Source organism: Chrysochloris asiatica, unplaced genomic scaffold, assembly GCF_000296735.1.
Source record: "Chrysochloris asiatica unplaced genomic scaffold, ChrAsi1.0 scaffold00364, whole genome shotgun sequence".
Lineage (NCBI taxonomy): Eukaryota > Metazoa > Chordata > Mammalia > Afrosoricida > Chrysochloridae > Chrysochloris > Chrysochloris asiatica.
This window is the reverse complement of record NW_006408882.1, coordinates 1,354,362-1,370,235: the sequence shown is the minus strand read 5'-3', so window position 1 is coordinate 1,370,235 and position 15,874 is coordinate 1,354,362. Positions and strand designations below refer to the sequence as shown.

The 15,874-nt window shown below is 42.6% G+C and overlaps 1 protein-coding gene across 1 annotated transcript in view; it reads left to right on the top strand.

The window, feature by feature from the left end:
* Window positions 1-11,996: 11,996 nt before the first annotated feature.
* Window positions 11,997-15,874, top strand: part of LOC102827995 (oxysterol-binding protein-related protein 9-like) — a 55,187-nt gene continuing 51,309 nt past the window's right edge. The window contains exon 1 of the mRNA XM_006876215.1: window positions 11,997-12,302. Coding sequence (XP_006876277.1) covers window positions 11,997-12,302 — 306 coding nt within the window. The remainder of the gene's footprint in view (window positions 12,303-15,874) is intronic.

Here is a 15,874-nt window from a genome sequence, read left to right as displayed (position 1 = left end):
TAAGTGTTCTGGAATACTCATACTTCTCAATGTTGTCCATAGCTTGTCATGATCCACACAATCGAAAGCCTTTGCGTAGTCAATAAAGCACAGGTTATCTGTTTTTCCAAATTTCATAGTACAGATGATTGAACGCCTCCAGGATGCAGCCCTGGAGGCGTTCAATCATCTGTACTATGAAATTTGGAAAAACAGATAACCTGGTCAATCAATTAGAGGAAGCTCATATTTGTGCCAACTTCAAATAGATGTGACCCAATGGAATATGGAAATCATTGAACAATCATTAATATTAAATGCAAGTAAATTTTTGCTGAAGACAACTACAAAACGATTGCTGTTATATATGTATAGGGAGCTGCCCGAAGATCAAGCTGAATTCAGAAGAGGACATGGAATGAGGGATATCATTATTGATGTCAGATGAATCTTGGTTGAAAGCAGAGAAGACCTGTGCTTAATTGAGGACACAGAGGCATTCAACTAGGTAGATCATAACAAACTATGTATAACATTTCTAAGAATAGGAATTTCAGACACTTGATTGTGCTCATGAGGAGCTGGTACACAGAACATGAAGCAGTTGTTAGAACAATGTGCCAAAATTGTATCTTTTCACCACACCCATCCAATGCACATGTAGGGCAAATACTATGACCATCTGGATTATATAAAGAAGAACGTGGCCATCAGGACTGGAGAAAGTCTCATGAACTACCTGTGACATGCAAATGGCATAACCTTCTTGCTACAAGTGAAGAGGACTTGAAACACTTACTGATGAATACAGACTACAGCTCTCAGTATAGATTGCACCTCAATCTAAAGAAAACAAAAATACAATTGGGCCCATAAATAACATCATGATAAACAGAGAAAAGACTGAGCTTATTAAAGACTTCATTTTGCTTGGATCCACAGTCAATGCTTATGGAAGCAATAGGCAAATAGGTAATGTATTAGGCAAATCTGTCACTTTGAGGACTAAGGTGGGTGTGACTAAAGCCATGGTAGTTTCCTTTCCTTCTTAAGATATGAAAGTTGGGTAATGAATAAGGAAGACCGGAGAAGAATTAATACATTAGAGTTGTGTTGGAAAAGAATATTGAAAGTACCGTGAACTTCCAGAAGAACAAAGAAATCTGACTTGGAAGAAGTACAGCCAGATTGTTGTCAGGAAGGACCAGTTCCTGGAGGAGACACCATGCTTGGCAATGTAAAGGCTCAGAGAGGAAGTCCCTCAATGAGATGGATTGACACATTGGCAGCAACAATGCGCCCAAACATTAAGATCAATTTTAAGGATGGCCCACGACCAGGTAGTGTTTCATTCTGTTGGACACAGGGTTACTATGAGCTGCAATCAACTTGACAACACTTAGCAACAACAAAAATCTTTTTGGAAAGCAAGTCTTTTTTCCCAGGGAGTGACTGGTGGGTTCAAACCACCAACCTTTGGATTAGTGTTTAATCACTACGCCACCAGGGCTTCACACTTGTTTGGATACAGCATTGGAAAAAGAAAAAGGAAAAAGATGGAGGCCTTACACCCAAGAAAGATACAATCTAGTGGCCAGAATGTATACATACAAGCAAGATCATTAACAAGATTTCTGGAACAAAGGGACATAGTAAACTTATTTCTATTGGCCGTGACACCAACTGAAAGGCCTACACCCTAAGTGTGATCAAAGTTCCACAGAGGGAGAAACCATGGGGAATTTTTTTAGTAAAAGGTGACTATATCTATTTGCTTTTCTAAAACGCCCTCACTTAAATCACCTGTTCCTCAAGCCCAGGATTTTCTCCCCAGTTATCTCCATTGTCAGCTAACAATTCAAAAGCCAGCTGCATATATGTGATAAAAATTAATACATCCTCCCCACAACCTCATCTACAATCCTGCCACTTTCAACAGTACCTTTATCTTTGAACTCTGGTTCAAAAGGAAACAAAAAAAGTTAATCAGGAATCAGGAGGTAAGTGGTTAAAACGGGGAAAAATGGCAAGAAGGAGTTTTGAAATGCTTGAAAAACAGAAGAGGATGGACTGTGGATCATAATAATGTAACTGAAGCAATAGTAAAATATTAATCACTGAAAAAACAAGAAGATGGGTCAACTTCCTCTTGGGGGTGGTTCAGGTTGTTTGTGAAACAGTTTTCTTCTAAAAGGAAAAGAGGAAGATGCGCATTTGGAGGAGATGCCTTGTGTTCCAGCCTCCCAGAGGCCAACTGGGATTAGAGCAAGGCGTCTCGCCTCACGCTCTATTGTGGGCTGCAGCTAGAGGCACAACAAGCAAAGGAATGAAATGACTGTTGAGACAGCCAGACTCAAAAATCATCACTTCCCTCTTCTCACAGAATTGACACCTCACCTGGGCGTCTAGAGAGCCCTCCTCCCCCAGGAAAACCACAGTGTCTATAATATTTTCTTCAAAGTCATATAGTTATAAAAGATGTTTAGATGAAACTTTTCCCCTTTCTGGATCAAATTTCCAGTTCATTTTCTCTCCCGCCTCACTTCCCTTGAGTAGACATCACCTTGATTTCTGAAATACCTAGCCCATACCTGAGGGAGCTGTGGCTGCACCTCTTGCAAGCGCAGTGACAACTGGCTTCTTCCAGGTACCAGGCTGTGTCCTCTCACCTTGCCAGCTACATTTAGAGACAGGCTCTCATGTCCAGTGCTGACAAAGAAGGTGGGGACTAATGTATATACACCCCACCCCTGTGAGGCCAGTAGCTACAGCCAGATTTCCTTGTACAACGGACCAAGGTATTTTATCGTGAGCTGACGTGCAATCTCAAATGCAATGGCTTTCGCTTTTCGTGGGCTGCTCCCACACCCATATTCTGCCTTTACCAAAGAACTCTCTCTCCAGGTGCCAAAGGAAAATGCTCTTCATCTAGCGTGATACATAGGAATGGGGAGGGGGAAGCTCTTTTGAAGTAAGATTGAATTTAAAATGGGCAGTATATCTGATGTCATTTTTTCTTTTTCTTTGACTTTTGACAGCTACTTTAATGGTTGAGAACTTTAAACGTAGCAGCGGAGTGCCCTTTAATACTGAACAGCATAAATATTTTCCTTTCTCTTGGGAGTCTCAAAAAGCAACCGAGAAGCAAATGGCAAATCTCTCACAACCATCACCTGGTTGACACAAGGGAAAAACAAATACCATTTGGTTGGCTGTCTTCACCCATTGGCGCCTCTGCTTGGGTCCTGTGTGGGGACTGCTGACTCTGCTCGATGTCTTGTGTTAAAGCTAAATAGACCAGTGTTTGAAAACAGCTATGCTGATACCTGTCAGTTAGTCTCTTTGCTGGAAAATCCTGTTCCACAAGGGCTGTAGGGTGGACATAGGTAAAGGGGGAAGGGAAAGAATGACACGAATTTTCTAATGAGACAGAGAAACTGACTGAGTATTCATCAGGAGGGGGCCCTGCTGGAGCGTTGTAGGATAAGCACTCAGCCGCAATGTTGATTTGAACCACAAGGTTGGTGATTCAAACTCACCAGCCGCTCCTTGGAAACTTTATACAGGGTCACTTTGAGTGGGAATTGACACGACAGCACTTAACAACAACAACAACAAGAATTCATTAGAGAGTTAAGGGAATATAGAAAATGCTTCAAAGTATCTGGAAAGGAGCTACTGTTTAAGCTGATCATCTCAGAGAACAACAAGGATGGGTGAAATGGACAGAGTGGTCAGCTTGCAAAGGTCCTACAGGCCAAATCTGGAACAATTTGATCATCAAAATACAATATACAATTAATAAAGGAGCACAGCCCCTTTATTAATACAGAGGTACCCTGGAAGAAAGGCTTGGAGATCTACTTTCAAAACCCTATAGAGCATAGCTCTACTAGGAGACATCTGGGAATGTCATGAGTCCAAATTGATTCAATGGCTACTGGGGATAAAGGATCATAACCCACTGAGTGAACCAAAAAGTCATAATTCTAGGTTCTTGTTAAGTGCCATCAAGTCGATTCTGACTCATAGTGACTCTGTATAGGGTTTCCAAGGAGCAGCTAGTGGGTTTGAGCTGCCAACCTTGAGGCTGGCAATATAGTGTTTATCCTATAGTACCATACCAGGACTCTCATAATTCTAGACGGGCATTAATAATCAGAACATGGGCTTTACTAAGTATGAATCTAGGAAAATTAGTATCGTGAGAGACAGATGTATTTCAAGGAAATGGCTCATATAGTTGTGAAAGGTGGCAAGTCCCAAGTTTATGGGTCAGTTGTCATGGTAAAGGCTTTGACTCATGGGTCTATGGGAGTTGGTGAAATCCAAACTCTGCAGGTCAGACAGCAGGATACTAGCTCATGTCCCCAGGACGCAGAGGTTAGAGGATAAGTCAGATACAGGATTGAGGAGAGTGAGTTTTGCTAGAATGTCTCTCTATATTGGATGCAGGCCACACCCCCATGAAAACACCCCTTTCTACTGATTGTTTGCTCACACCAGATCACAAAATGGAGGAAAGTTACATAATGTCTACCCACCCACCAACTAGCCAAGTTGTCAACTAGACAGCTGCACGCATCTCCTTCAACCATATGTAGTCTCTAGCGTCAAGGATCAAGTCATACTTGCACTTTATATGAGACCACTAACATGCCTATAACTGAAAACACACTAGCTCCATTCGCATCTTATATTCTATAGTAAGTTATGGAATAATGGAGGAAAGAAAACAAAAGATATCACACATGCAAGTACACATATAACAAAACAAGGAAGAAATGCTAAAAAAGTGACATTCCTTCTTCCTACTCTAGGTCAAGTGGTCGCATTTCAAACTACTTTCTTCCACCTCCTGTTCTGTATCCTCTGCACTCAGCAAGCACCTCAGCTGGTCTTGGTTGTCTGGTAGGGTGACCTAAACCTTCATTTCTGAAAGGTCGTGGCGGTTAGTGGTCATGTGGAAGAGGGCCTCTGTAGTTTTCCATGGACTTTAATCACAGGACATGGTTAAACGTCCAGTCTCTACTAAGGTCCAGGAACAAGTCAAAAGCTATTATTTGAAAGGAAAGCACTATCTGCAGAGGGTAGCATCACTTTGCTCCAAAATCCTAAGGGTATGTGCTATGATTCACCAATAGGAGCCTGACAAAGACTCCAAACAGCATTTCTGTCTACAGTGACACTTCAAGAACCATTAAATCATCCAGATCATATGAGGCAAAGTAGCCTGAACTTGCTGCATTTGAGGTTGAGAATTCAATTGACTGTATAATTCAGCAACTCTTACAACATCAGCTAGGTTCCTACAAGAAATAAAGCTTTGTTACAGGACAAGTGACAACTTTTGGGTCTTATATGCAGTGCTTGAGCTGTGACTCTGAAGCTTTGAACTCATTTCATTCTTTCATCACTTTGTCAAGTGAAAATAGGACCAATCAACCTTATACTTCGCATTCTGATGAAATGGTAGAACTGCGAAAAAGATCAAACACTCAGAGCCTTGTCTCTTGTAAATATTTACTCCAGCAGTGGTGATATTTTGTGCATTTCTATTGCCATCTCAAGCTATGGATTAGCAGTGGCCTCTTTAGTACAGGAGGCAGAGTCATCAGCACCTTTTACACTAGCCAGACATGAGAACTCATTCAGAAAACTCATTGTTATGATTCTGTTCCTCCAGAATTGCTCCTGGTACCAAATGTCTTAGGCCGAGTTCTAACCAGTGATGTGTTAACAGGCCAATGATTAACCCGCGGCACCACCATTTATACAAAGGGATGTGAGGAGTAAGAATAAGATTGACTGGTTTCAAGAAGATAGCTCATGCAGTTGTGGAGGCTGGTGTCAGGCTGGAGGCTTCTCCTAGTTCATGTGGTGGCAGGGGCTGACAAATCCAAACCTGGCAGGTCAGATGGCAGGCTGCTACTTACATACCAGAGGATGAAGACTCACATGTGTATCACAAGAGAGGGTGAGCTTTGACAGAACATCCGAAAATATTGGATGCAGGGCACATTCTCACAGAAACTCACTTTTCAACTGACTGGCTGTTCACATCTGATCACAACAAGGAGGAGGATTACATAACATAAGCCAAACCACTGTGAGTCATGGACCAGCCTAGTTGACATAGAACTTGAACCATCGTAAGTCCTAATGTCAATGATTTTTCCACTTGTCCCTCGTCTAGGACCTGATGGCAGCAGAAAATCACTGATATTAAGACAATCCTTATAAAGACACACATGAAAAACACGTGGCCTTTCTGAATGTAGCTGTCATTCTATACACGTACTGAAGATATTTATTCAATACACCATTCCAGGCACTAGAATGGTGAAGGCTTGTTTGCTGCTGTTGGTCCTGCCTTCAAGGTGCTCTGTCTTAGAAGGGAATCTAGGCCTCTCCAATATACTGAATTGTACCACTCTCCACCAAAAAAGATGTGCTGGATTCCCAACCTCTATACCTGTGGATGGAATCCCATTTCATTGTTATGCTAATGAGGCTATATCAGTGTGTTGCTGTTAGGGGTCACTGAATCAGTTCAGACTCATAACAACCTTCTTTCTGTACAACAGGACGAATCACTGCCCGGCCCTGTGCCAACCTCACAATCATTGTTACACTTGAGCCCATTGCTGTTGCCACTGTGCCAATCCATCTCATTGCAGGGGGAGGGTCTTCCTCTTTTTCATTGACCCTCCACTTTACCAAGCATGATGTCCTTTTCCAGGGACTGGTCCCTCCTGATCCAAAGTATGAGAGACAAAGTCTGGCCATTTTGCTTCTAAGGAGAATGTTGGCGGTACTTCTTCCGCTACAGATTTGTTTGTTTTTCTGGCAGTCCATGGTACTTTTAATATTCTTTAACACTATAATTCAGATGCATCAATTCTTCTATGGTCTTCCAACTTTCACTTGCATATGAGGCTATTGAAAATACTAAGGATTGAGTTGTTGTTGTTGGTGGTGTTAAGTGCCACTGTGTTGGTTCTGACTCATAGCAAACCTGTTCCGAGGAGTGGCTGGTGGGTTTGAACCAGCACCTTGTGGTTCAAACTGACCTTGCGGTCCAGTGCTTATCCTACAGTGCCACACCAGGACTCTTGGGTCAGTGTAGGGTGTGTTTTTAACAGACTCAGTTTTGAGAACAGATTAGGCACAGAGATGTAGGCCTGAATGCTATTGTTGTTGTTATCAAGTGCTCTTGAGTTGCTTCTGACTCATAGTGACCATGTATAGGGTTTCCAAGGAGCAGACGAACGGCTTGAATGGCTGCCTTTGTGGTTAGCAGTCCAGTATTTACCCTCTTGTGCCACATGAACAGGTAAAGACAAATGTTACATGAGCATCTCCCAAGAATGCTGAGAAGAATGCTAGAGCTGGTGATACAAGGATTTTCCCCTAGAGCAGAGAGGGAGAGTCTTCGTCCGTTATTCTGACTACTACCTTCTTGAACTTTGAGAAAATAGATTCCTGTTCTTTAAAACCACCCCCTTATGGCATTTCTGCTGCAGAAGCAATAGGAAACTAAGCTTCCCATAGTTGTCTGCCTCCCCTACCACTTCACAAGTCCTCACAGGCCACAGTACCCAATGTAAAACCCAGCATGCGGGGCACTTCATACTTGCTATCTAAATGGAGGCCTGATGGACGGGTGATAAGTGTGAAGGGATGATGGGTGAGTAGGAAATTTTATACACTGTTTCAATCGAAGTAGTCTATCCCTTCCCATCATCAAATTTCATACTACCCAGTGGTCCAAAATTGAAAGTCAAGCCCACGAGCTGAGGGAGATGGGAGAGACTGTTCTTAATTCTCTGCTTGGGAAATAGCAAAATCTCTGCTGTGATTCCAGGATTCTATTCAGCAAGCTCTTATAGCTGCGAAGCAGTGGTTTCAATTCACAGCAAATTGGAGTACTTGGAAGAGAGAGACCATAAAATTGCACACTTAAATTTCAACTCTGTCTTGAAAAACCCACTTGTTAATGTTTAGAAAACACAGTCTGGGAATTCATGCAACGTGGCCAGCCTGTGAAGTCGACAAATCTTTAGCGAGCTCTTTCTGGGTCCTGAGTTCTTGGACTCAAGAGGAATGAATGCAAATGACTCCTGGTACCGAGAGCCTCTAACAGAAACCACTGGAGACTGCCAGTTTTTTGTAGCTGAAAAAGAGCTAGAAGATAAATTCTTTACCATCCAATCTATATTTTCAGTGTAACCGTTTTCTCCTTTCAGGCAGACTTTGGAAACTACTGGGAAAAAAAAAAAATCCAGTGTGTTTATTTTTCTCTGGTAGCATAGTGATTATGAATTGGGCTGCGAACCTCAAGGTTCAGCAGTTCGAAACTACCAGTTGTTCTGCGGGAGAAAGATAAGGCTTTCTGCTCCTGTAAAGATTTACAGCATCGGAAACCCTGTACAGGGTTGCTGGCTCCACGGCACACAACAACAAAGGGGCTGAGCTTTTGTTATTTTGAAGGGAAGAGCCTGGAAAATGGAAACTTGCTAGCTGCATCTCAGCTGGTCTCCTTCATGCATTCTCCATTGTCAGTATGGTAGGATACAGTTTGTATCACCCAAAACTGAGAGTTTGATGGGTTATTTGTGTATAGATATCTGCTCATGGAGTCCTGGTGTGGTGCTATGGGATAAAGTACTAGACTGCAAGGTGGGTTTGAACCGCAAGGTCAGCAGTTCAAACTCACCAGCTGCTCCTCGGAAACCCTATATGGAGTCTCAATGAGTCAGAACTAGTTCAACGGCACTTAACAGCATAACATCTGTTCACAGCTCTTGCTCTCTAAAACATCCCATCCAACAGGCTTGGAACTGGTAGTGACTAAAGAGGAATACATTGGTGGTAATAAAAAGGACTCCTGGTGTGGTGCTGTAGGATCAGCACTGGACTGCGAACCATGAGGTTGGGGGTTCAAGCCCACCAGCCCTCAGAAACCCCATACAGTGTTACTATGTGTCAGAATCGACTCAACAGCAATTACCAACAACAACATTTCACTTGTTTAACCTAGTTAAACAAATGATCTGACTACAGGTTTTTCCCCTCTAACCATAAAAGACTTGTTAACAAGTATAAAGATCAACTGCCATTTGTCTATTCAGTTCTGTTCCTAAGTGCACATGCAGTGACTCTAACCACCTGGCACTAGGTTGGACCTCACAAGTTCAAGGACACGATCCTCCAGAATGCCAAGTCTGGCCAAGACTTCAGGCCCAGAGCAAGTGTCCCCATAATACCTTCAGTTCTGATCTATTGGTTCCACATTTGAAGTTTCCCTTTTTCCTCTTCATGATACTACTTATAAGATTGTGTAACAAAAAGGGGGGAATAATCAAACTTGCATTCCAGGAACAGAAGACCCCAGGACTATCAAGAGCATGAACTGAATGTGGGACCCTAACCAGAGAAGCAGTGACACCAAAGATGGAGGCAGAGGTGATGGCATGGAGAGACAGAGCAGCTGAGGACTCTTAGACTCATGGAAAGAGAAAGGCTGTGTGCTGAGACTGGCTTCCAGAATATTCCCTGTGGTTGTTTAAATGATCACATATCCCTGTTTATATATATATATATATACATGCACCAGAGGGTAGACACACATTGATGTGGGTGACAGGCAGGCAATATATAACCGGAGGGGCGAGAAAAGATGGGGATGGTGGGAGATGCAGGAAGGAGTGTAGTGGTTGGAGTGAATAGAGGTAAATGCTGTTAACTATTGGTGCCTGGCGGTGACTGTGCAACATATCATGAAGCAGAGTATACGATTTGTTGAATGTGAAAATGATGATCTGCTCTGGACACTTTCACTCTATTCACAATAAAAATTAAAAGAAAAAAAAAGGAGTTAGTTGTTTGTACAGAACAAGGGAATATTGAATGGTTTAATATTGGGAAAGGTGTGCGTCAGCGTAGTATGCTTATCCTTACACCATACTTATTCAGTCTGAATGCTGAGCAAATAATTCAAGAAGCTGGTTTATATGAAGAACACGGCATCAGGATTGCATGAAGGTTCATTAACAATCTGTGATATGCAAGTGACACAGCCTGCTTTATAAAAAAGGTCTTTTAAAATTATTTAATACTTTTTAATAGATGCCACAATCTCGCTTGCTAAAAGCAAAGAGGAATTGAAGCAGTTACTGATGAAGATCAAAGAATACAGCCTTCAGTGTGTATTACAACTCAATGTAAAGAAAACAAAACTCCTCACAACTGGACCAATCCATCAACATGATAACCTGAGAAAATATTGAAGTTGTCGAGGATTTCACTTTGCTTGGATCCACAATCAACATTCATGGAAGTAGCAGCAAAGAAATCCAATGGTGTATTTATCATATTGGGCAAATCTGTTGCAAAAGACCTCTTTTTAAAGTTTTAAAAAGTAAAGATGTCACTTTGCAGACTAAAGTGTGCCTGACCATGGTATTTTTAATCACCTCATATGCATTTGAAAGTTGGTCAATGAACAAAGAAGACCAGGGAAGAAATGGTGCATTTGAATTTTGGTGCTAGCAAAGGCTATTGAATATCTCATACACAGCCAGGAGAGTAAACAAATCTGTCTTGGAAGAAGTACAACCAGAATGCTCCTTAGAAGTGAGGATGGGAGAGTTCCTCTTAGTTGTTGTTGTTGTTGTTAAGTGCCCATAGTGGCCCTGTATAGGGTTTCTGAGGAGCAGCTGGTGAGTTTGAACCACCGACCTTGCAGCTCAAACCAATTTTGCAGTCCAGCACATTAACCCACAGCGCCACACCAGGACTCACTTAGTATGGTTGGTGATGTTAGCAAAAGAGTCTAGTCCCTGGAAAAGGATATCATGCTTGATAAAGTGGAGGATCAGTGAAAAGGAGGAAGACTCCCAATGAGATTGGCTCAAACATAACATGTGAGGATGATACAGTTGTTGTGTTGTTGTTAACTGCCTCTGAGTCAGTTCTGACCCAAGCAACTCTGTACAGGGGTTCCAAGGATTTCCTGATGAGCTTGAATGACTGACTTTGCAGTCCAGTGCACTAACCCACAGCGCCATACCACGATTCCAGAGAAAATTACTCACTGACAATACTATGGAACACAGACAGAGGTATAGTACGACTATTATCATTATGATTAATAATATGTGCTAACATCTGTCTAGGATCCTGGTGTTGAGCTGTAGGACAAGCATTGGACTGCTTAACTGCAAGGTCAGTGGTTCAAACCCACCAGCTGCTTCTTGGAGACCCTGTAAATGGTCGCTATAAGTCAGAACCCTCTTGGTGGCACTTCACAACACCAACAAACACCTGTCTTGGTAGGTTGTGTGCTTTTCTGACTCCCCTGGCCTAAATAACAGGAAGCAGTTCTGCACTTTAGCAGCTTTTGCAAATAGATATTGGAACCTTTGGATGTGGGCTTACACAGTTTTACAGCTGTGATTTCATCCAAGCACCACCAGATGGTAGTATTATGAGGTTATTTTAATCTAAATTCCAAGGACTGTTAAGTACCTTGGAGTTGGTTCTGACTCATAGCTACCCTGTATAGGGTTTCTGAGGAGTAGCTGTTGGTTTTGAACCACAGACTTTGAGGTTAGCAGTTCAGTGCTTCTCCTACGGCACCACACCAGAACCTCAAATTGCAAGGGCTAGGTATATAATAAAAGGAGCCCTGGTGGTACGGTGGTTAAATGCTCAGCTGTTAACTGAAAGGTGGGTGGTTCAAACCCACCAGCTGCTCCGCGGGAGGGAGACAGAGGTGGCAGTCTACTTCTGCACAGAGACACGGCCTTGGAAAGCTTCTGAGGGAGTTCTACTTGGTCCGACAGCGTCCCTATAGCTCAGAGTTCAATCTGAAGGGCAATGGGTTTGGTTTGATATCTGTGGTTAAAATTCCATTTGGGAATGGATTTTATTACTTTAATAGCAACATTAGAGGAAGGCGTGTTTGAAATCTCTCTCTTTTAAGGTTTAAAAGAACAGACGACGCAGCAGACATGGGGGAAGACGAGTACGGTGCCGCAGGAAGACCTTCAGGATCACAAGCGCCGCCGAGCCGGTCCCTGCTCACGGTGACGCTACAGGACCGAGCAGAACTGACTGATGGGTGGTCAGGGCTGAGCAGGGACCCGGCGGCAGACGGCCTCCTCTTTCACCTGCACAGCAGCAGTAGGTTCCCAACCTTGAGCCACCAGGGCGCCTTCATCCAGGAGGAGAAGCCGAAAAGATACCAAGACCTTCCGCCCCAGAGCTGGAGCGGCTGCTGGGTTCAACCGCCAACCTGTCGGCTAGCAGCCCCACAGGTCGCCTTCAGTTTGCCTTCACTGCACAACTCAAATTGCTGTATTTTCTTCTTCCTTTTTTTTAAAACCATTTCATTATATGTTGCTGATAGTGTATATAAAACAATTACTCTTCTGACAGACACTCATGAAAATTTAGACAAATTGATGTCTGAATCTGAATTTTCACCAACTGATGAAAGTAGAAATACATAGAGTCCTACACATACTATAAACTTCTGTACAAATGCTATAAATATTCACTGGTTTATGAAAGCTTAGAAAGATTTATTTTACTACAAAAATGAATCGTTTTCTGGGGCCGAAAGGGATTCTGGAGGCCTGGTATGGTGCTGTAGGATAAGCACTGGACTGCAAGCTTGCTTTGAACTGCAAGGTGGGTGGTTCAAAGTCGCCAGCCGCTCCTCAAAAACAGGGTCTCTATTAGTCAAAACCGACTGGACTTCACTAAACCATAAAACAACAATAACAAAGGGATTTTGACTTGAAGATAATCTAATCGGCTGGGGGTCATGATGAGCATTTTGCAGACAGAATTGTTTGAAAGCCACAGCTACCTGAGAAATATTCAGGCCTGTGAGCCAGGCAACCAGCCAGCACTGTGGAACTGCTGTCTTCATAGTGGTGATGCCAGAGAAGCCAGACATGGTGAATAAGAGTTTGGTGATTCTCATTTCTGGGGCCGGTCACTCTCTGGGTAGGTTGATGGGTGCATTGGCTGGGCCAGACAGCAGGGCAGAGTATGATGGGGGCGGGGCTCCCACTCAAATCGTATTCCTTAACGGTTGTCTTTCTAATTTTCTCAACTGTAAGATCCACAAGGAGGGTGGAGCCTGTGAATCTTGTGATCACTTTGTGACCCCAATGATGTACTTCATAAGTGTGGAAGAACAGTTCTTGTGGGAGATGGAGAAGTATGCTCAGAGGAGAGAGCAACAAGGCCGTAACCAGAACCAAGAAAGGAGGGAATTAACAATGAAGAAGTCCTCCTTAAAGAGTGTCAAATGCCCTAGAGATAAAGAAAGATAAGATGGAAAAGTGCCCATTGGGTTCATCAACATAAGGTTAATGGTAAGAGGTGAGAGAATGCTGCAGAACCGATGGAGGTAGGTGTTGGGTTGCAGTGAGTGGAAGAAAGAATGGGACCCAGGAAAGCCAAGTAGAGAACTCTTCTGAGCTTGCCCTGGAAAGGGAGTAGTAGTTATAGATTCTGTAATTCAGAAGAATGCAGGATTGTAGAATGGATTTGTAGACAGTAAGAGATAGTTACACTTTATGAGGTTTTATTAAAAATTATTGCTACTAGGGTTCCAGTTCATACATGCATGGGTTTATTTCAAAAACAAAAACAAAAACTGCATTTAAACATGTCTCTTACATTAGCGGAGGACTGCAAGTAATCTCAGGAATATACTTGTCTTTGTCTCATTAGAATAGCTTAAAAAAAGGGTGTCCAAACAAAAAAGGGGCTTCTATGGGGATCTGGTAAGGAGCTCTGGTAGCGTAGTGGTTACAAATCACGCTGCAAACCTCAAGGTCAGCAGTTCGAAACTATCAGCTGTTTCGTGGGAAAAAGATGAGGCTTTCTGTTCCTGTAAAGATTTACAGCCTCGGAAACCCTATATAGGGTCACTATGAGTCAGAACCGACTCCATAGCATGCAACAACAACAACAACATGGGGATCTGGTAAATTCAAGACAGAGAGGTCCGCTTAGAAGGTTATAGTAAATGTTTTTAGGAGCCCAAAGGGATATCTTGATAGTTTCTCAAAGGACACAGGATGATCCAGAGAGCTTATTAGGAAGAAGTTTTAAGAAAACAGAAAAATGTATTGGTGAGGAAAAGGCCAGGTCGGATTTTTTTCCATTATGATAATGTGCCTGCTTATTCTTTGAGAGTAGCAAGAGCTACTTGGTGGAGACTTTGCTGGGAAATTACACCATCCACCCTACAGCCCTGATCTCACCCTTTTAGACTTCTCAAATAATATTGAAAAGGAACATAACTTGAATCTCCCGAGGATACCCAAACTAGCATTTTGACATGGTGTTAACTGAAGAGCACAGAATTCTTCAGGGGAAGGGTTAGAGAGACAGAAACATCACCTTCAGAAGTGTACAGACCTACAGATGAACCTGTTCGGTTGAGAAATAGTAGCATCATGTTTTGATATTTTTGTTTAACAAAGTTTTCTATGATTTTATAGCAATACTTTCTGACTTACCCTTGTACATGCTGAAGAGAAAAATGATAGTTGAAAGAAACTAAAGATAGCAAAGACAGTGAGGAAAAAATACAGGGAATTCATTCAAGAGCACTGTTGAAGGGGTAACCCTTAGGAAGGAGAACATAGACATAGTTCTTCAGCCGAGACCAGAGGGGAAAAGTAGGGGAGAGCCAGTGAGGAGGCATTCCTTACACCAGAGGGGTGTAAGCCTTGTGTTTCTTGGTGGTGATTTGGTAGGAAAGGCTGTCTTGTTGTTGTTGTTGTTAAGTGCCATCGAGTGATGACTTGGTATCAGGTTTTTGTGGAGCAGCTGTTGAGTTTGAACCACCCACCTTGCAATTCAAACTGACTTGCGGTCTACTGTTTACCATACAGCGCCACCCCAGGATGCCAAGGTTGTTTACTAGAGGGTTATAAGTGAAATCTCAAAGAGTCAATGGTTTGTCATGACATGCCATGTAATAACAACTATTAACAGATGGTTGAGTAGTGTTGAGAACTAACTGTAGTTGATAACAAAATAACTTCAGTGATGTTATTATGTGTGTTCTTACATTACCTTCCCCAGCAGTGCCCAGCAATCTGAGTGAAGTTCAAAGAAATGTGGGTTATTAGATGAATATCGGGTTGAGGTAAAAGACAAGAGAATTTATATCTTGAAAGTGCTGGCAAAAATGGTTGAAGCAATGGACCATGGGATCTACATTAGACAGGTTAGGCAGTATGGCTAGGCAGCATGGCAAGGTATATGGTTGAGGGAGATGGAGAGCCCTGGGGACTAGGAGGAGGCCTAATGAGGTTAAATAAAAGTCAATCATCTGATATCTTCTGCATGAGAAATGTGAAGAAATAGGAGATGATGTTCTGACATCAGCATTTTAGAGTTTACAGTTCATGACATTGTCTAGGAAGTGACTGCAATGTGGTAGAAGGGAGGATAAGCGGAGTGCAGCATGACAGGAATGCTTTGAGCCTGTGGTACTGAATGACCACACTCGGGAGGTACAGAAATCATAGAAACAGAGTAGGAGGAAAGAAGAAATATAGGCAGATGACATGAACCTCAAAGAAGGGAGAAGGTTTTGCACAAGGACACAACATGTGATGGTGATTTGAATTCATCAAGGAAAACAAGAAAAATGCACATATTCATTTCAGGATGCACACAGTAGGGAGAGGTGGGCTAGTTCTGCTGGAGTTAGATACCAGTAGTAAGTCATCTCTCCAAAGACGATAGAGATTAAAATGGTTGAGGGTTGTCAAAGAGGCCAAGAGGAAAAGAAAAGGAAGGCAATTAATGACTCTAGGACCTGGCTCCCATAGGAGGATCACTGGCATGGCTC